Genomic DNA, 22248 nt, shown 5'->3' with positions numbered 1-22248 from the left:
TATAACTTCATAACTAAATAGTACACAACTTAGGCACACTGGTAGACAACTTATATGGGGTGAAACTATATTTGACAATGAAAGAAATTTAATCATACTTGGCATATAACTTAACAAGAGTGTGTATAGTTGGTATACAACTTAATAGTAGTGGGTATACAACTTAGAAATTGATGCTAGCTGACTTAGTACTAGTAGTATGCAACTTAGGGGGAGTGGTGTTTTAGAACATGGGAGCATATGCTCCCTCTATTTTGAAATGCATCTTATACATATTTTGAATTTCAAAAAAATTGAAACCAAAAATTCGCATGTAAATGTTCTCGTTCTACACGCTTAGAAAGTTGTTTCATAAAAAATCGACTTATCATGTGACGTGTGTAAAAAAGATAAAACTCAGTGCTAAAAATACTGCTTTTCACAAGATAAGTTTTCTCTTTTTTATATAGACCACAAAAAATATTAATTTTTCATGAAACTTAACGAACGAACATATATTATGAAGATGTACATGTAAAATTTTTTGTTAAAATTTTTCGACATTTCAAAATATGATTTTTTGGTAGAGGGTGCATACGCACCCGGGAGCCGAACTGAATTTCCGGCAACTTAGGCATGATGATTAGCAAATTCACTATTTTCTGTACTTTGTAGACAATTTAGTTTTTGAGGTACTAAGCTCAAAAATAATAGTCGGCAACTTTATAGTGCCATTATTATTGTTGGGAATTTGATTTTCTAGGTAGCTAACCTTGTACCAATGATATGCAACTTAATATACCAAATAATGCGCAACTTAGACATAGTGGTATAAAACTTCAGGGCAATGGTGCGCTATTCACAACAAATCGTAGTTGCCGACTTAGTATCAACGGTAATCAACTTAGACGCAGGGATATGCAAGTTTACAATGATGGTGCATGACTTTATCATAATGGTTCTATAAAACTTAGTACTAGTGTCATACAATAACATAGACACGGTGAAAATATATTGAACAATGGATGCAACTTAATCATAGTGGGTATACAACTTCACAATGGTGGATATGCAACTTAATATTAATGGGCATACAACTTAAAAGTAGCGGTAATGAAAATTAGCACAGCGTGTGAAGCAACAATTTACCATCTACAAGCACGACTTAGCAAATGTTTAAGTGAACTATTTATTGTGTGCAAAATACAAGTTTCATAGTACCGGGGCACACATATTTACATTACTAGTTTCCCACCATATTTCCTAGCATTCTTGGTAGCTTAATTTCTGAGATAGACACCTTAGTAACAGTGAAAATACAATTTCATAACAAATAGTGCGCAACTAGATGCCACGGTATGCAACTTTATGACAATGGTATATAACTTCACAACAATTTTGTGCATGGGATTTTCTTTTGTCATATCCACCATGCAAATTTGCTTGTTCCAGCTAGAACCCTGTAGGGAAATGATGCAACTTGAGTTTAAAAAGAATCAACTTGTCGCAGGTGGTGCTTTTTTTTGCAGGCATACCCCATTGCAACTGGAGCATGCACGGTTGTTGCACACGCTGAATAAAATTTGTTGGTGGTATTTTATTTGCGTTTAACCAGAGATGGTGGCTCCAAGGGGGTCCGAGCTACGAGAAGCCGAAGGGGTGGTTCTTTGAGACTGACGGTTCCAAGCCATTCACGTATGGAGGCCTAAAAGGTGACGAGTCGGAACTTCGGGACGGTGGCGAGGGCATCATGGCGAGCGAACCATCTAGATGGGTGTGCGGTTGCGGCAAGTATGAATCGAGCAAGATGAAGAGGGGCTGCGACACCAAGCGGAGTGGTGGTTGGTCTTTGGTGGAAGGGCATAAAATGCAACGTTCAACTAAACCTAAAACGCTGAACGGGAAAGTTGGTATGTAACTTAATACTAGTGGATATACAACTTAGCAATCGCAGGTATTCTACTTAGCACATGCGTAAGGAAACAATTAACCGTATGAAAACACGACTTAAGGTGACTTCTTTTGGGCTTCTGGACAGGCTTATAGGTTCCCCACAGCAGAAGCCCAAAAGAAGTCTCCAGATTCTCCCCACCGAGAATCTCCCCAGAAGCCCATTTACATGACCAGTTCCCGAGCTTCTCCGCTCTGGTCCTAATCGTTTTCTTCAAATGGTCATGTTGTTTGCAGTATTTACACGAAAATTCCACCGCTGAGGCGAGCCAGGAAAGAAAACGAAACGAAACGTCCTCCCCGCTCGTGCTCCAGCTCGCCCTCGAGCTCGCCACCACCCGCGGCCGAGCCGCCCCCCTGCCGCCGCCGACGCCAGATCCCGGCGGGGGACGGCCGGATCCCGCCCTCCCCGCCGCTGCTCACCAACTGCAGCCGCCCCTCGAGCTCCCCGGCCGAATCCCGCCCTCGCCGCCGCCGCCCGTGGCCGAGCCCCCTGCAGCCGCCGCCGAACCCTGCGCCACCGAGCCCCCCACCGCCGCCACCCCTGCACCGCGCGTCCTACAGCTCGTCCTCGAGCTCCTCTGCCCTGCCCCAGATCTAAGGGCATAATAGACATTTAACAATTTAGAGCATCTCCAGTCGCGTCCCCCAAACCGTCCCCCAAAGGGATTTGGGGCGCGCCGGACAGAAAATGCGTTCCAGCCGCGTCCCCCAAAGCCCTTTTTTGTCCGGCGCGTCCCGATACGGTGTCCGGCGCCCCGAGCCCGTCCCCGTCCCACAGGGGACGCACCGGGGACGCCGGACACAACGAAAGCGAGGCGGGGAGTGGCGGGGCCGACCCGTCGGCGGCACGGGGAAAATTCGTCTCACACTCCCGCCAAATCCCGCCGCTCCCGCCAAATCGCGCCTATACCGCCGCGCATTTCGGGCCTCCCAAAACATATCCCGCCGCCGATTCATTTCTCCTATCCCGCCGATTTGTTTCTCCCTCCCGCCGTCCACCCGCCGGCGCTACCCTCTCCACATGGCGCCGCCGACAGCCCCCAAAAAGATGGCGAAGAAAGCGGCCAAGAAGCCGCCGGGCAATGGGACGAAAGGGGCGACAACGCCGTTCGCGAGGCCACGGAAGGCGCCGGCTTTGAAGAAGAAGCCTGAAGGATGGACCGACGATCAATGGCAGCAAGATTGCCTGCGCCAGAAGCTATCGACGGTGGAGCGGAAAGGACGGAGGGCGGCGGAGCTGGAGAAGAAGGCTCTGGCGGCGCGCCAGCCACGGCACATAATCGCACGGTGTATCGCCGCCACCAACGCGAGCCCATATAGTACGAACGTGCCGGTGTACGTTCCGGGAGTCTTCTCTCCGTCGTCATCTGCCTTCTACAATGACGGCCCCTCCGGCACTCCCGGGTGCGTGACGCCTAACTTGTCGCCGCACTACCAGGATGCGCTACCGCACGGGGCAAGAGGAGAAGCTGGAGCTCAAGAAACGCAGGGACGACATGTCCCTGCTGAGAACGTCGACAGAGGGAATGTCTCCCCGGACGCGAGCGGCGCACAACTTCTTCAAAGGCCAGATCCTCGACGACATCGAAGCCAAAATGGCGGCGGCGGACGCGGCGGCCCCGGCGGCGGCATCGGCGGCAGCGGCGGTGCAGCAAGAGCAGGCGACGCGTCTTCTCTCGCTACACCTGCGTCGGCCTCTGCGTCGGCGACGGAAGCGGACGAACCATGCACAGCAACATGCAGATCGCGACGAGGTCATCGTGCTCGACGGGCCTGCGTCGACTCGGGATACGACGCCGTCGCCCAACCCCTTTCCCTTCTTCTAATTTGCATGCACCACCGGTCCGTAATATGATCGCGCGCCCGAGTACTTTGATCGATCGCCGCTACTCCGATCGCAACGAATCGGCGGGAACGATCTCTTTTGAATGCATCTATTTGAATTTCTGATTGGGGGCGGCGTTTGGGGGACGCGGCTGGGGAGCGACGTCCCCCAAACGCGGCACGAACAAAACACGTCCCCCAAACGCTCGATCCGGCGGGTTTGGGGGACGGTTTGGGGGACGCGACTGGAGATGCTCTTAGGGCAGCAAATAAGCTAAATAGCACAAGCCCAAAAGAAGTCTCCTAATAGTTTCTATCCACAGCAGTTTCGCCCCACCAAAATCTATAAGCAGGCTTATGCAGAATCACAAGCCCAAAAGAAGTCACCCTTAGTATGAACAAGTTACTGTGTGCAAAATACAACTTAATTCGTTTGTGAAACCAACAATACCGCCCGTAAAATACGACATAGCAAGTATGTGAAAAAACAATTTACTATGTGTAAAATGCAACTTAACTTATACATGAAAACAAAAAATAACATCCCAAGAAACGACTTAGATGAATCTATCTATATGGTTCACCCACACTGAAGTTGAAGCATCTGAAGTTTTCGCCTAGTCAGATGAGTAATTAAGAAAGTCAGCAAATCAATTACTTGGTGTCCCCACTTCTCTCTAGCTCCATGTGCGACATCATCCCAATTCCCAAATGCCTAATCCCAACAACCTGTAGGGAAAATCAAAAGTACTACCAAGTAGTAATTTTGTGCAGATCAGATCGACCGACCTGAATCTGTTCAATCCAGGTAGTAGTAGCCCAGCACAAGCGACTAGCAGCAGCTCCCACCCGTGCGCTAGAAAAGGTAGGCGGCGTTGACCAGATGCCGCATGAGATAAGAGCGAGTAGCAGGACGGCGGCGTTCATGGCTGCAGGCCTCAATCTTGCGCGCTTCCGCCTTGGCATCGCCGCCGGGGCGACTGCTCCTGTGCTTCCCTGTCACCAGATCGAAGGGAAGGATGGAGGGCCTGGATCAGGAGCTCGTTGGTTGCCGCACCGGTAGGCACGAGAGAGGCCGAAACGAGCATGTGTCATCGCCGGCGTGCTGAGAGAGTAGGAAAGTGAGGTGGTTGGGGAGGTTGGGAGCGCCAGAGCGGTAGGAGGTGGGGAGACCCACGGCGGGCAGCGCTGAGGGGACGTCGGCGGCGGGGCTAGGGGAGTGCGGCTGCGAGGGACGCCGGCGGCGGGGGCGAAGGAGCGTGCTGCAGGGGACGCCGGCGGCGGGGGCAGAGGAGCGTGCTGCAGGGGACGCAGGCGGCGGGCAGGATTGACCTGCCCGGGCAAGGAAAGAGGATGTGCGGAATGGGGAGAGACGGGTCATGTACCCACCGGCGGACGTCGCTGTCCGCGGTTGTCGGAACATAGTGCGAGACGTGTTTCATCCGTTAAATCAGACGGCCCAGAAACGAGTGCGCGGACTGTCAACCAGCATCCGGGTACTTTTTAGCAATTGGGTTGTTAGATTTTCATCGCGTGACTTCGTTTTACTTGCGTGGCATTCTATACTACGTGTCCTCATAAAACAACCCACACCGCTCAAGCGTCGGTTACAACTTACAACAACGAAGCCAAAAGGGAAGTTGACATGAACCGACAAATCAGATCCCATCGACGTGTCCTCTCTTTCCCTTCTCTTCCCACTCCGCGTGGGCTTCTCCACGGCGTTCTTGCGGGCTCTCCGAGGTGAGCTCGGTTTTCTCTCCGAGGCGAGCAGTAGCCTGCGAGAAATTCAGGGCTGGACGGGATAGTGGCGCCGGCCGCCGTGTTGGTGGCTATTCGGTGGAGGAGGACGCCGGTTTGCCATGTCGGCGAGCGGCAGGAACAGCACGCAGGGAGGAGAGGTATCTTGCCGAGATCCCGGAGCCGGCCATGTCATGGTGGCGGCGCGCGCTGATCTGACCGCCGCATGACCTCGGGAGGGAGTCGGGTAGCAGCGACGCCGTTGACATCGAGACAGGACGGCGAGCAGGTAGAAGCGATGGCGGTTCTTTCTTTCCCTTCCACGGGCGGCCTCGAGAGCGATGGTGTGCTCTAACACCGCGGGGGCGACACACAAGAGCTTTCTGGCAACTCAGCAACGACGAGCTTGCTGAGCACGAGCATGGTCGATATTCGACTACTACCGACACGGCCAGGTAACTCATCCTTTCCCTCCCCTCCCTGACTCCCTCATCTCTCCCATCTTCTATTTAATTTTTTCAGTTCAGTCGACACACGCTGTAGCATGTGTAGTCTGCACCGGAACAATTCCCTTGAATCATGTGCAGATAAAATCTAATAGTTCACCGCCTTAGGCTTGACCACGACACCCCTGCTGTAGACTGCCCGCCATTTGATTTGGAGGGCATGATATAACAGCATGGCATAACAGACATCGTATGTTTCCAACTGTTCATACACACTATCCTGATAGTTTGATTCAGTCACACTGCTATGCAATTTGTACATTTTCACTTCAAATATATACCATGGAATTCTGTGACTTTTTGAGTTCCACCCATGATGCTATGATTATATTCTTGAAATTTATCATCTCTTATCGCATATTTTTGTTTGATGATTTAGCTAGCATATTTGCAGGCAGAATTGGCCATCTCTCAGTTAGAGTTTCTCAATGAGGAAGGAGCACAGGATGGCATGTGGAGAGTACTCCTGGACACACTTGCATAAGAGACTGGGCAGTATGCAATGTCATTTTGCGATAAATGCAACTTTTACACTTTCCGATCTATTTGCAGGTGCATGATCCTAGCATTGTGTTCATCTCATCCTTACGTGCAACTGGATCCATCTCGGCGCAGCTCCTGCTTAGTTCCAACGAGCCATCCCTCCTGGCGTATGTGCGCCTCAGCTGCTTCGGTAAGAGTCCTGCTCGCTGAGCTCTTCACGTGGGATTCCTCCTAGGGGTGGGACTTCTACCAGCTCGCTCTCTCCTGCTAAGAGATTATTATATTTGCAAAAACAAATGATATTGGGAAATTGGTTCTTATAAAAAGTAAATAGAGTTGGATGCTTCTCCAAAGTGCATATTCAGTAGTTTCTTCACAATGCAGTTCAGATCAACAGTTTGGAGGTGCCTTCTTATAAATATTAGAGTTCTTTTATTTTAAATCAGGTCATTCTTTGTCTTGAATGAAAGTTATCTTTTTGTGGCTCCTATACCATTCATGCAGGATTAAGAAGTTTCAACTCTACAAATTTCCATTCTGTTATCTTTTTCTGATTCCTGCATTTTTTATCTTGTGAATCAAATGTCCTAGATGAAACAAATACAACAAGCAGTAGACTGTTTGAATTTTTATACAGCGTGCTCTGAAACTTCTCCATATCAGGTCACACGCAGTAAGCAATAACAACAAAAGCCAGGAATCGGCCACTACATCGGTAAAAAAGGTACAATGTCCACAGCAATCCGACTAGGGCATAACTGATCACACTACAATAAACTTACTTGCTATCTATTTTCTGCAGTACAACTTATGGAAAAAGGGAAAGCAATCAATAAACTATTCCTTCCAAAAAAAAAGGAACTTAACTTTAGAACGACATCAGAGTAAATCCATGGACTCCAGTCACTAGAATAATTTGTATGGTCTCATGGACCTATGTGTTCTATTTTCAGTAGCCTGTAAAATTAAGTACTTAGCCATCTACATACAGCTACCTTAGTTCTCCTACTGTCTTTTAAAACCTGCCACTGTGATATACTTTCAGGGTGTTGTACTATATGATGAAGTACATTAATGCCTTAGGCAGTAAATTATTTTCCCAAGGAGCAGCACAGTTCAAGATGTGTAAATATTACAGTGGAAAGTTTTAGATAGAAGGCTCGAGATGAACAGTGAGAAGTTACAATTAAAGGGCAAGGCAACTAACTTTGCCACCCAAGTTAATCTTACATTCCAGCCCCTCCTTAAACCTTTCCAATACCTCCATAAACCATCTCCATAAGCACTGATGAGCTAGAGACAACGTACTTATATTTTTGTACTATGTCATTCTTCTAGCTCTAGCGGATACCAAGATCAATCTATGAACTGTTACTCTCTCAAATCGCTGTCCTCCAAAACAACAAGCATAAATTTGAAGTAACTAAAACTAATCACCTATATAAAAACAAAAAAATGATTCTACCATGGGCTGTTAGCAATAAGCCATCGCGTTTGTGCTGTGCATGGTGGACCGGCGTGAGCGCGCCAAGGTCGAATCCATGCACGGCATGGTGTGCGTGCATGGCAGTGTGTGTGTAGCGCGTGTGTGCGTGCGTGTAGTGGCGTTTCAGTTTGTAGCTAGCGAGTACAGCGGAGGACTTGGTCCAGCAGCGGGCCGGCCGTGGCGATCGCGTTTCGGAGCGCCGTCGTGCGCGAGCTGGGAGTGCTGATCATGGGTGCGTGTGTGCGCGGCCGCAGCGATGTGGGTGCGAACTGCAGCTATAAAACACTCCCTGTAATCTCCATTGAAAATACCACGAGGTGGAGCTCGGGTTGAAAAAATAGAAAAGGGTGTTCGTGCGCCATTGCTTTCGTCTACCTCGTCCGTGAGCTGTGAGAGAGAGGTAGCTAGCTGAGAGCCTTCACCCACATGGGCGCGGCGTGCCGCCGCGCCAATGCTTTCTAGTACTATTTAGAGTAGAACACGAGGAGGTAGGACCAGAAACACGGATTCCTTAGAATAAGATAGATGAGCCGAGCGGTGTAGAACTTACTAAATAAGTCGATGAGCTCAAATGACGTTAGGATTAACTATGCCATTTTACTTCAAGACCACCGATCTGGATTTCTTATTTGACGTGAATTCTCGTTGGACCGAGGAGGTTCTCGAATATATTATATTCTTCCGGATGTGATATAAATAGAGAAGAAGTTCGGACATGTGATATTTCGGTTGTACCATTCTGCTAGGTGTACATTTGTGGTAGTGTGTTCCGCAAGTTTTATGCCAATGACTTGAGCACTATAACATGAAGTGGCGTGTTATGTCACCATAGCTGGTATCAGGGTCTGCCTACATAGAGCTGCTTGCGATCACCTTGGTCACCGCGGCAATCTGGGACATGAACCTCCTCATGGGTAGCTCCGGCAAGCACATGGGAACAGCGACACACTCGTCGCCGTTGCTATCCTTACAGCTCATAAAAATACTCGACAGCGTCGCCATGACACCCCCTGCCCCTGGCGTACCGCCGCCAGCGCGCTCCGCCCAGCTGCCTAATTCCAGCGAGGCATTCCCGCAACGGCTCATGTCGGACACCGCGAACCCCCCGTCAAACAGGTTCGCCCCGGCGTACTCGTTCCTCACCAGGAGGTCCAGCACCTCCCCCAAACGCTTGTCTGTGAGCTTCATCTTGGCCTCGTGCACTAGCTCGACCGCGCGCGCGAGTGAGCCGCGGCAGAGCTCGTCGGCGCTGGCCTCGGCCGTTGTACCCATGATGGCATTGCCGTAGAACCCTGGCGGGAGCCGGGGCTCACGCTTCCAGCTTCCCCGCGCGTTCTTGGCGAGCGTCACCCGCACCCGCTTGTCGGGCGCGTACTCTAGGGCCGCCACCCTGCATCGCCACACGGCCGCCGTGATGAGCTCGAACACGGTTGATGATCTCGCGAGGTGCCCTGGTAATCCCCTCCGCAGCGCGGCTATCTCAGTTGGGCCGAAGAGGAAGGACTTTGTCACCAATTCGTCGATTATTGGTGACGGCATTGAGGTCAGCGTCCGCAGCATCGTCGGACTGGCCTCATCCTTTGGGAGCATGGCGGCGGGTAAAGAGGATGCAAGAAGGTGTCTCTCCCACAGGGGAAAGACGGCGGGCACTGGTTGGCCTCGTGCTAGGTCAAGTATGCATCTAAGGATCTGGACCATGCCGAATCCATCGGCGACGCTGTGGCACGTGGTCATCGCCACAACCAGGCCTCCGCATCTGAGCTGCGTCATCTACATACATAGAACAACAATGTTAATTAGTCGGCCCAAACTGCCCAAGAACATAGACACATTCAAGCCAGAACTCGAACGGATGCAGATTGCACAGACCTGCAAGTAGAGCAACGGCTTGCCGACGACAGTTGTGACGTCGCCCACATCGCAAATGAGCTCGTCGACGCATGGGAATGGTGGCACCAACGGCGTCCCGAGATCCTCCAGCCGCACGTCAGCACGCGCCTCCACGAACACCGCTCCTTCCGCCGTGCAATCCACCACTAGCTTCCTCCTGCCTGGGAGCTCCCGCAGGCGGCCGGCCACGGGGTAGTAGTAGACCAGCGCCTCCGCGAGGGCGGCCTTGAGGGAGCTCGCGAGTTGCTTGGGCGTGCCTCCAGGGACACGGCACCCGAAGAATTCGATGAGAGTCATGTATGAACGTAGCCCTGGAGAACTGTCAATGTCAGACAGCCGCCTCACCTCGCGCGCCGTCGCCCGAGCAGGTACCACTAGCTCTGCATTCCCGCGGTGCGCCACGAAGGTCGCCATTGCACGAGGCTAAGAAGCTGCAGGCAGCTAAATGTGTATGTGGAGGAAGCACTAGATCTAGCTGCGACTATATATAGTAGTGCATGCTAAGCCAGTTCGCCGACCTTCCATTACTGTTTTCCTCCGTGTTGAACAGGTAAGTTGTTTAGCCACAGTTTGTTGTTGATTTCTTTCAAAAATAAATGCCATTTCATCTAGCTGCACAAAAGCTAGCTGCTGGCCGGTAGCTAGAGACGAGAACTCGTATTACATCATTATTATATATCAACCAATGTAGTACTAGAATATAACAAGTTTATCTTACTCGTATTCGCCGGTTGCTAGATTTCTACTACCTTTATTTCAAAGTTTGAGGTTTATATTATTTTTAGAAAGTTAAATTACGTTAAATTTGATCAATTTTTCATTTATCATTTCCATCATAATATTATGTATACTGTACATGATTGTGCAGCTGCTGATCAACTCGTCGTGGTGCGTTATTTTGCCGGCAACCAACACAAGCTGCTCACAATTTTGAGGTGCAATAGTGGTTAGAGTTGACTCAATCTCCTCGTGGTTGCTAATTTTATTTACAGGGCACACACCATGCAGTCAGGGAAACAATTTTTTCACGCTAAACGATTTTGCATGCCATCTGTTTCACTCTAAATGATTTCGGACAAACACGTTCTGACAGATCGAGTATCCTGCCAGGTTTAAGCGTCCCTAGGAAACAATGGATTGTCACTAAAAAAAAACTATTGTCAAGGACTTGGTACCGTTGCCAAGTCTCTCTTATACTCAGTCAACTATAGCTACTTATCCATTATGTATCTGCAGTTTAGGATGCTTAAACAAATGCCGGCCACTGGTATCTATGTAGCTAACACATACAAAATATGGCTCTAAACTAACAAGCAACTTGAGTAATGTGGGACCTAACTGCTCCATCACACTATACTGACATAGTGACGTGTAAAACTAGCTATTCGTTGTTGTTCATTGACACGTCAATTATACTATTAGTGTATATCTATGTGCGTTGTGGAACATGAATTGCGAATATAATAGATTGACCCGACAAGCAGATGAACCAGGAGGCTGCTTTATGGCTCTATCTTATTATGCAGCAAAAGCTAAGAGCATCCTCACAGGTGCCACCAAAATGGAGGCTGGCAAAGAGCGTTGGATGGTCCACAGGGCCAACACGTGAGTGTCGGTCGGTTTGTCTGGCCGCTCTGCACGCCACGGCAATGTTTAGGGGACACTGATGGTGAATGATTTTGGCCTTGAGCCTCGGTGGTCTTTGGAGGCCTCCCCCGATGGGGATGCTCTCACTTGCGAGTACAGAAACTACTGAAACATATAGGGCCAGTCAGCATTCCCCAGGAGCTCCTATTTCCACTTTCAGTGGGAGTTCAAAGAATAACACGCACCTCCACTCTAACAAATGGGAGTACAGCCCACCAGGATGAAGAATCATGACCGACGCAGGCCCAGTTTGTGTTTCCAAATGTTTCTCCAGCCATGAGAAAAGGTTGATAAATTTAAGTATGAAGTTTCAAAATGGTAAACGGTTGTAACTCTGTTGCACTAGCATATTTTATTTTATCAAGTTTTAAAATTATACTCCCTCTAGTCACCTTTAATCGACGTGACATATGTATGTAGATAGGCTACTCAGTATGCACGACTCGTGTCGATTTATTCAGACCGGAAGGAGTAACTTTCAGGGTGGATCAGGATGGACTCATGCCAATGGAACAAGAAAAACTTCTACCAATAAGGAAAGTCCCAGCGGAATGAACCCAGATATGGCTTTTACCGGTTAAGTCAAGACAGGTTATGCTTTCTCTCACAAAATATCAAATTACAACTCTTGTAGATGCTATACTAAGATACAATGCACTGGAATAATTGTATCTAAACGCATTCTCTTAATGATGTGAAAACAACCCTTAAGAAGCCCCTAAAGCTCTTGGGTCATTAACTTGTTTCATCGACTAAGCATCAGCACTTCCTCTTTCTAAATCCTACCTTTTACATAACTTAAATTAGCTAATGTTACAACAATATTTTGATGAGTCGCACTGCTCACAGGATACTTAAATTAGCTAATGTTACAACAATACACATTCCGATGACTCGCACTGCTCAAAGGATACAGTTATAAAGTTCACTGAGATCACTAATGGAAATGTAAGCTCTACAACAGGAGTCAGTCAAGCAAACATCAACTTCACCACTTAAGGTCAAAACTGAAAGAATGCTAATTGTATTCTAGAGAACATACGGCAAGCTTAGGAGCCTAGCGAGAGAGCACCGGTAGCAAATAGAAGATTCCTCCGAGAAAACTGCAATTGCAAGAAAGCAGTTAGTTCTCTGTTTTCAGTGCACACGGTAACAACCGTAAGTTAACCGATTGAAACGATGCATGGAAGGAGAAAAGATTTGTCACCCGCAAGTTATAAACAGGAGTTGATTTTGTCGGGAGAGCTTTTAGCAACCTCAGCCTGTTTGTAGAACCAGCTTTGCTGTTACAAGAAAATAAAGGATATTTAACAACTTGAGTAAAGAAGCGGGAGTAGTAGCATTTTTACAAGAACAAGCTTTGCAAAAAAATAAAGGATATTTTACAGCTAGAGTCAACCAACTTACGTGTCATCCACCTTCAGGGCCTTTGTGCTGGAAGCGACATCCCACAGTTTCACAGTGCAATCCGCTGATCCAGAAGCAAGCAATGCTCCTTCGCAGCTATAACAAAGAAAACATGCTTTAAATAAGATGATTTTTTTTGGTATAGAATATTAGCAGACAATTATTGATCATACTATATAAAACAAAAACCATACACAGCTATAAAGAATACCACAGCATGACTTATCACTGGAAGAAAAAAATGTACATTTCAAAGCAGAACTATCAATGCACATTTAATCCAACACATCGGAAGTTTAAATCTACTAGAAAACAATGCCTAAGATACGGAAGACATATTTACAGAAATTCTTTAAACAATGGATCCATAAGAAAATCCACTGTGATCAGCCAATAAGTGCCTTGCTGCCAAGTGCATAAGCCTAGACCATCGATGCATATTCAAGATAAAATAACCACATGGCTAAGCACATGAGTTCAAGTTCCACGGGACGGTCATCTGAAGACAGCATCACACAATCATCCAGTTAAGTACTCTCGGAAAGGATGGTCGAGATGATTAATAAACTTATTGCTTGTTTATAGATAAATCTAACCCAGTGTGAATTGAAGAAACTGATTTTCCAAGACTAGGCCTTGATGCCCAGATCAGATAACTGATTATAGGCAACAGCCGGAAAAGCCAGCTTGTCAAGCCCAACCATAAACTCCTACTCTTCACACATATTCAGTATATCTGCTATTGTTTGACTACCATCAGCAACAAGAACGCATGCAATACTAAGCAAGCAGAACATGTACTATAATATATGATTACCTGAAAGCAAGTGACCACACGCAAGAGTTGTGACCCGCTAGTGGTGAAACGCAGCGACCAGTAGAAAGATCCCACATCATGATGGTTCCATCTTCGTCTCCGGAGGCCATGTATCGCCCATCAGGAGACATTGCCAATGACAAGACCATACTCCTATGACCAATAAACATCCGTATACATTCACCTGTTTGAACATCCCATAGCCTTACAGTTTTGTCGCTGGAGCCCGTGGCAATGTAGTTACAGTTGACATGCCATTGCACACACTGTCAGACAAGTAATTTGCAGAAGAACCAAGCATCAGTACACATTGAAAGCATAGGCATGTATGTCAAGCGCCTGTAGGCAAACTATCAATTCCAAATCATTACAAGTTCTGAGCCAGAAGCCCACTTACATCAACATCGGCAAGATGTCCAGCCATGATTCGCAAAGGTTGGATTTTATCCATGGACCAGATTCGAGCAGTCCTATCATGCGAGGCACTGGCAAAGTAATGACCAACTGGACTAAACTGCCACATAAACATCGAAGAATTGTTAGCAAATATTACAATGCATAACAATGTCATGATGTTCAACAGAAAAGAATTAGAAAACTAAGCAGCATTGATATCTAGACCGGTCATAAGCTGTTGAAAAGAACGTCAAGCCCAATGGACCTATTCCAGGTCCCCATCATCAGTAGTATTCAAAATGAATAGCAAACTAGGAATATTTCTCACAAGCATTTGCAGTTTTGCACTCCACGCACCAAGATCAAGACAGACAATAGTCGGCTATGGACAATGATTGGAATAACGGAGACATCCATTCTAGCTCCAGAATATTCATTTTTATATCACATTCATACAGGAAATTAGGACGCTATTAGAACTTCAGAAGACTATTACTAATGTATGCATCCTTTCAGGCAATCAGAGAGTAAATATTGATTGCCAGCAGAAACTCAGGGCCAATTCATGATATGATCAACCACATTTTAGGCTTAAAACAGTCATAAAGAGATTGACTCAATAAAAAACTGCAGGTAGAAATGCATAAAGTGGTTGTGACAGTATCAGATGCCTGAGCACTCAGTACACTAGCCTCCACGGATCATGTAATTCTGTCTGAGTATCATTCAAATAAAAGCCACTGAACAGTTGACTAACTAATCAAATGTTTTGACATGAACTAGGCAGTCAAGACATCTCATGAAGAAAGAACATCTCAAATGTTTTCACAGCAATGATACAGAGAAAGGGCTTCTTCACATACTTGGACATCCCAAACTGGGTAATTGTGTCCTTTGTAACAAACAAGATTGGCATTCAGCTTTGTACTCCACAGTCGAACTGTAACAAATATTTAAAAATAGATGAAATGGTAATTCCAAATCATAAATAGACAAGGAAATGAGTTACAAAATAAGCAGAATTTAAATGATGTTTTACTTGTTGAATCTGAAGATGATGACAGGAGAAAATCCCCAAATGGACTAAAGGCAGCAGAATAAACTGGCCCAGAATGACCCTGGAATAATGTATAAGGTCTCTTCCCCTCAGATGTTGATGACAAGTGCTCACCCTGTGAAGATCCATTCTCTCCTTGTGAACTAGCTGAGAGTCCAAAGTTTCCCAATCAGTAAACAGCATCAACATATGACTGAAAACGCTACTGTGTTAGAAGAATTAATTCTAAAGTTTATTCTGAGGTTATGGAGAGGTTCCAGTCTAATACTACAAGACGGGTAGTCCGTTACAATATTCTATCATGTGCAGCAAGAAGGCCGAGAAGACATGCATTGTCCTATAGATGCATCAGTGCAGTTCTAGGTCCTAACTTAAACTGACTGAAATAAACTAAAATACTTAGAACAAAAAGCTCTCATGACCAAAATCAGATATACAATTACAGAAGTACTTTATCATAACACAGTGGAAAAATATCAAAATTATGTAGTGTAGAACGACTAACATGTTTTGGCAGGTTGACCAATCTTTGCCATATCCCAAACCTAGTGAACAAGGGAATTTTACCAGTTAATAACAGTGATCACATGAAAAGAAAAATATCACGAAAAGGGACTAACCTTTACTGATGAGTCTGAGAACCCACCAACAACCAATGATCCATCATTTGAGATAGATGAGCAGTTTAATCTGTGGTTCCACGGGATAATGATCAAAACAAAGTATGCACACTGAAACAGTTGGTAATAAGTTGTAGGCACAATTACCCGTTATGTGTATTAAGGAATGTATAGAAGCTAACGGATGGCAATGCCAAGTTATTCAATTGTGCGCGATTCCGCAAGTCCTCAAGAATTGATTGCTCAACTTCAACAGGCCTGAAACAAAGAAGTAATATTTCTCAAGGATCGTACAACTCAAGTTTGACACTTGAAAGATAAAAAAGTAGACACATGAGTATGTTCTGTGGAAAGTGGAAAATGCAATATTTGGTCCTCCTAAACCTTGAAGACACTATTCCAAGTGACTACCATAAAACCCCTCAGCTTTTATTTCAGGTTCCTAGAAGGGATCCGGATTACCAGCTCAAAAGCATGACAGTTACATGCAGGGTCTGGAGTATATACCCAAATTCAGTTAGAGCAATATTGTTCTCTTTTAAAAAGCAACAGCTGAGAAATTATTTAGATTTGAAAAAAATAAACTGTAGACCAAACTGAGCTTCTCAAAAGAAAATAACAAAGAGAATAAAATTGTACGTTGCTGGAAGGGTTAGCTCTGGTTTCACACGAGGTGCCGCAGATACCATGCTTGCTTCGGATTTGTTGTTTTTCCCTGTTGCACCAACAACCTTATCCTTTTTTAGCTTTTTATTAAGAGGACCACCCTGCTTTCCACCTTCTGAAGATTTTTTCTGTACCAAAAGCAATAAGAAATAATGAAAAAATGATTGTGGCTAACAAACAAGGGCACATGCATAGTGGAACCAAGCAATAGACAATAGCATTCCTGTTCTCAAGATAACAACAGAAGAAGAGAAGAACAACAACATGCTGCTAACAGCAAGACATAATAAAGAAAAGGAATGTTCATGTTTTGATGCAGAGAGCGTAGCAGATATAATGTAACAAGGCTCCCGTACTATGAGAGAGTTTCTTGCCTTGTTATTATCTTCCGCATCTGCATCCTTGCTTTCTGCTTCAGTTTTATCAGAATCTGAGAGTGCTTTCTCCATACGCTCCTCGACTGAATCTTCAAGCAACTGCATACCCAAATTTTAATTTTAAGAACAGTACATGCCCAAGGATAATGAAGAATAAATAGAAAACTGGAAAATTGCACTTGTGGGAGAGGTGTGGTCCCGAAAGTGGCAAAAACAGTAGTGCTACAGAGCCAGTTTTCCTCTTTGATCTGCCTTTTTAAACTGTTTTGGTACAGCAGATAATAGAAAACAAACAGATTGATCACTGATGTGCTTGAGTAACATACCCCCCAATGCACTTCCTTCTGATTTATCTGTTTTGCCAAGTCCTTACTGGTCCCAACCAGAGCAACAACATCCGCATCATCAGAGATCAACGAAGGTTGCCCAGCAGATACTGCCAATTTAGCACAGAGAAAGTGGCAGAGAAGATTTGAGAAGTGAGAATAAGTAAATTTGGATGATATATTCTCTCAATAGACTGGGGAACTATGTACCTTCAAAAATTATCCTTTCATTGATTATTCCAAGCATCACAAGAGCTTGTGTTTTCTGGAGATACTGGAGAAGTAATTCATATGAATACTGCAATGAAACACAGGGTGTTTTAAGCTGAGTAGTTGGCTTTATTTTTTTAGCAAAAACAGAATCACAGCAATGGAAAAGTGAGATCATGATGTATGCATCATCTAGTATAGTTTGCAACGTGAACTAATAATCAATGCTTGAAATGCACTTTGCTGGTAACATCCATGAAAAAATGATCTATATATGGTTTGTGTCTCATATTTGACACTAGGATACAATATATGTATTATTCTATCATCACGCTGTCTCATGTACTCTTATTTTCCAACAGTTGCGCATCAAGATTCAGCAACAAAAGAAGTAAAAAACAGACCTAAATTGTGTCCGTTTATCTTGGTCTAAACAACACATACGAAATAAGTGGGGGGAAATGATACATGAGGATAGAGCATCTGAACTTCTAAAACTATTGTCACAACAACTAATGTGGATACAGTGGAACGTTTATCTCTGTGCATTGATTTAGATGATAAAGGAGAGCGAACCATCGTAGTTGCAAGTTGCAACAAATAGCAGAATGCAAATGTAGAAGAACATGGTGCGGTACTACCTCACATAATTTAATTCTGAATTTATTCTCCCTTAAAGATCTAGCCAGATCCATTTCCTGCAAATTTTAGCATGCGTGACAATAAGTGCATGTTCTGTGAATCCTGAGAAGATAAAATTCAAATAAAGAAATGCAAATCTTCATTCAGACTTGAATGGATGTAAGAGAGCTAAATTTTGACCTCCAAATGCAAAGGAGAAAGAATGCCTTCCAGCTTCTGGAGATCCCTTGAATGCATTAGTTCATGATCTTCCCGAAATCTATGGAAAAATGACCGAGCTGCAGGATTCATCATTATTATATCAATGACATAATTTCCCAAAATAAACTAAGAGGAAACATAAAATGCAGATGTAGTATATCCAATTATGTATTAGCCAACTACCCTGCAGATGTAGTATATCCAATTATGTATTAGCCAACTACCCATTCCTTCATTGCCAATAAAAAAACTTACCTTCTTGTGTATGTCCCTCTGCGACTAGATCCATGAAGCAATGGATAAACACTGGATAAAGGACGCGGAGTAATTCGTGCTACAAAAAAAAAATCAAAACTCAGAGGCACGAAGCATATAGCTGAATACAATAAAAGAAAAGGCCATTTTATTAAGTATGTACATCAGATTATAGCTGAATACAATAACAGAAAAGGCCGTTTCAAGTAGCCCATCAACCGCAACCAAATATCCTTATTCTGGTGAATACAATCATGTGACAAGCACATGATTACGCTTATATGAATAGTTCTTTTGCTTTCTAGGAGGTCCTCAGTGGGAACCCATGCCATAAAACAGAAAGAAGATCATTTCTGTAAATGCTACATCTGAAGCTAGTAGGCATACATTGAGCCAAGATCCTAGAAGCTTTGTGCGTCAAGTAGGCATGATTATTTCTAACAAGATGATATAAAACTACTAGCATTACTAAATTAATGAATAGTGTGGATATATAAGCTCCATGCCTCAAAATAGCTGCAAATGCTGCAACGCGAAGTGCAGCCAAGTGTACTAGAGCTGTGAACGTGAAGCACAATCGATCTTAAGGTAACACACCTTGTATTGGTCCAGAGAATTGTATGCCCAAGTTCTTAGCTTGTTGTAACCATCATAGTATCTTGCTGGATCGTTATCCGACCTGTCAATTGGGGAACACTTGCAGTTACTACATGACAGTAAATTTTCAGATTAGCATGGAATACAGAGCAATTTTGGTTTCGGAGCATGTTTTTTGGCATGATATTCTAGTTTAGCCCCCTCAACTATCAATTCAATGCTCCTTTAGCCCCCATCCACTGCCCGAGAGAAGTATAAATTTCTTACACTCGACTGGCTAAGCAAATTCTGAACTGGGGGAACTTAACCCTAGCAGAACCTCGGAGAATCCTAGCCGTAGACGAGCACCAATTCGGCACCATTTATACTGACGACGAACTGCACCAAATCAGCAGATACTAGCTTCCTAGCTCCGGAACTCGGGATCAAGGCCGCTGCGGCCACCGGACACGGCAGCGGGGTACAGATTACCTGGAAAGCGAGACGTCGGAGAGGGAGGTGGTGGAGAGGCGGTTCCGCTCCTCCTGCAGCGCGAGCTCGGTGAGGCGGAAGCCCTTGCGGTGCAGGTACTGCTGCACCTTCTTCTCCATCTCCTCGTCCTCCATCGCTGGCTCGCCAGCTGCTGGCCGGGGCGGGGCGCGCGCGTGCGCCGTGGACGCGTCGAGATGGGGGAGCTGTGCGGGCGAGGCGCAGTAAACTTTTTTTTTTTGAAACCTAGGTTTTGCGGGGTGCGGTGGGGGTTATTGGGCTGGGCCTGGGCTTTCTCCTGTCGCATCCCCGGATCAAATCCTGATCATGAAGTCGAGACTCCACTCCACCTCCCGGGTCGCTCCCGCGAGGGAGGAAACCCTAGCCGCCTCGCGCCCCCCTCCCCACTCTCTCCCTCCCCTTTCCTCATCGTCGCCGCCGGGGCACGCTGGCAAACGAAGCCCGGCGAGCGGCGGTGGGACTCTCTCCCCCCGCTCGGTGGCGATGGCGCGGGATGTCGGCGTCGAGCGGCGGTGCCATGCTAGCGTGGGGTGCGACAACGTGCACCGACGACGGAGTTGCAGGTGTTGGGCGGCGGCGTGGTGGGCCTCGAGGCGCTTCTGCTGGCGTCGGGTCGACGGCGGTCGTGGCTCCTAGATCTGGTTCGTCCTAGATCGTTGGGTGGATTCCGGCGTCTCCTCCCTTGGTGGCAGGGTGCCCACCCCCAGGCCTCGGTGTACTTTCATCTCGGCGATAGTGGACGTGGGCCGGTCCTTTCGCTGGACGGTGTGGTGTCAGGCGGCTGTGTGTCTGCTTGCGGCATGTCGGCCTCTAGTGGTCAGTGGTGTGGCTGCGAGGGAAGTCGCCTCTTTCTCAGCCATTGATACGTCCCAAACGTATCTATAATTTCTTATGTTCCATGCTACTTTTATGATGATACTCACATGTTTTATACACATTATATGTCATTATTATGCATTTTCCGGCACTAACCTATTGACGAGATGCCAAAGAGCCGATTGTTGTTTTCTGTTGTTTTTGGTTTCAGAAATCCTACAAAGGAAATATTCTCGGAATTGGACGAAATCAACGCCCAGGGGCCTATTTTTCCACGAAGCTTCCAGAAGACCGAGGGAGATACGAAGTGGGGCCACGAGGTGGCGACACACTAGGGCGGCGCGGCCCAAGCCCTGGCCGCGCCGGCCTACTGTGTGGGCCCCTCGTGACGCCCCTTGACCTGCCCTTCCGCCTACTTAAAGCCTTCGTCGCGAAACCCCCGATACCGAGAGCCACGATACGGAAAACCTTACAGAGACGCCGCCGCCAATCCCATCTCGGGGGATTCAGGAGATCGCCTCCGGCACCCTGCCGGAGAGGGGAATCATCTCCCGGAGGTCTCTTCATCGCCATGATCGCCTCCGGATCGATGTGTGAGTAGTCCACCCCTGGACTATGGGTCCATAGCGATAGCTAGATGGTTGTCTTCTCCTTATTGTGCTATCATGTTAGATCTTGTGAGCTACCTATCATGATCAAGATCATCTATTTGTAATGCTACATGTTGTGTTTGTTGGGATCCGATGAATATTGAATACTATGTCAAGTTGATTATCAATCTATCATATATGTTGTTTATGTTCTTGCATGCTCTCCGTTGCTAGTAGAGGCTGCGGCCAAGTTGGTACTTGTGACTCCAAGAGGGAGTATTTATGCTCGATAGTGGGTTCATGCCTCCATTAAATGCGGGACGATGTGACGAAAGTTCTAAGGTTGTGGATGTCTTGTTGCCACTAGGGATAAAACATCGATGATTTGTCTAAGGATATTTGTGTTGATTACATTACGCACCATACTTAATGCAATTGTCTCGTTGCTTGCAACTTAATACCGAAAGGGGTTCGGATGATAACCTGAAAGTGGACTTTTTAGGCATAGATGCATGCTTGGATAGCGGTCTATGTACTTTGTCGTAATGCTCCGATTAAATCTCATAGTACTCATCATGATATATGTATGTGCATTGTTATGCCTTCTTTATTTGTCAATTGCCCAATCGTAATTTGTTCACCCAAAATCTGTTTATCTTATGGGAGAGACACCACTAGTGAACTGTGGACCTCGGTCCTATTCTTTACATCTGAAATACAATCTACTGCAATTGTTCTTTACTGTTCTTCGCAAACAATCATCATCATCCACACTATACATCTAATCCTTTGTTTACAACAAGCCGGTGAGATTGACAACCTCACTTGTTACGTTGGGGCAAAGTACCGTGATTATGTTGTGCAGGTTCCACGTTGGCGCGGAATCCCTGGTGTTGCGCCGCACTACACTCCGCCACCAACAACCTTCAACGTGCTTCTTGGCTCCTACTGGTTCGATAAACCTTGGTTTCTTTCTGAGGGAAAACTTACTGCTGTGCACATCACACCTTCATCTTGGGGTTCCCAACGGACGTGTGTCTCACGCGCATCAAGACTATTTTCTGGCACCGTTACCGGGGAGATCAAGACACGCTGCAAGGGGAGTCTCCCACTTCCAATCTTTTTACTTTGTTTTCGTCTTGTTTTATTTTATTTACTACTTTGTTTGCTGCACTAAAACAAAAACACAAAAAATTAGCTACTTGCATTTACTTTATCTAGTTTGCTTTATTTACTACTGTTAAAATGAATACTCCTGAAAACACTAAGTTGTG

The 22248-nt window shown here is 46.1% G+C and overlaps 2 protein-coding genes across 2 annotated transcripts; both read right to left on the bottom strand.

Moving 5' to 3' along the window:
- Positions 1–8820: 8820 nt before the first annotated feature.
- On the bottom strand, positions 8821–10275 carry LOC124697214 (acyl transferase 1-like). The gene is made up of 2 exons (XM_047229837.1): positions 9841–10275; positions 8821–9741 (listed from the first exon to the last, which is right to left on the bottom strand). The coding sequence occupies exons 1-2, from the start codon at positions 10273–10275 to the stop codon at positions 8821–8823; spliced, it is 1356 nt and encodes a 451-aa protein (XP_047085793.1).
- Positions 10276–12087: 1812 nt separating this feature from the next.
- LOC124704056 (transcription initiation factor TFIID subunit 5-like) lies at positions 12088–19716 on the bottom strand. The gene is made up of 19 exons (XM_047236300.1): positions 19551–19716; positions 19080–19161; positions 18483–18561; positions 18207–18304; positions 18026–18082; positions 17385–17472; positions 17175–17284; positions 16846–16947; positions 16445–16599; positions 15953–16063; positions 15806–15875; positions 15691–15730; positions 15168–15332; positions 14992–15068; positions 14130–14246; positions 13733–13998; positions 12916–13011; positions 12716–12791; positions 12088–12611 (listed from the first exon to the last, which is right to left on the bottom strand). The coding sequence occupies exons 1-19, from the start codon at positions 19682–19684 to the stop codon at positions 12558–12560; spliced, it is 1977 nt and encodes a 658-aa protein (XP_047092256.1). The 5' UTR covers positions 19685–19716; the 3' UTR covers positions 12088–12557.
- Between the last annotated feature and the right edge of the window lie 2532 nt (positions 19717–22248).

Source organism: Lolium rigidum, chromosome 3 (assembly GCF_022539505.1).
Source record: "Lolium rigidum isolate FL_2022 chromosome 3, APGP_CSIRO_Lrig_0.1, whole genome shotgun sequence".
Taxonomy (NCBI): domain Eukaryota; kingdom Viridiplantae; phylum Streptophyta; class Magnoliopsida; order Poales; family Poaceae; genus Lolium; species Lolium rigidum.
The sequence above is the reverse complement of the archived record's forward strand: the minus strand, read 5'-3'. Positions and strand labels throughout refer to the sequence as shown.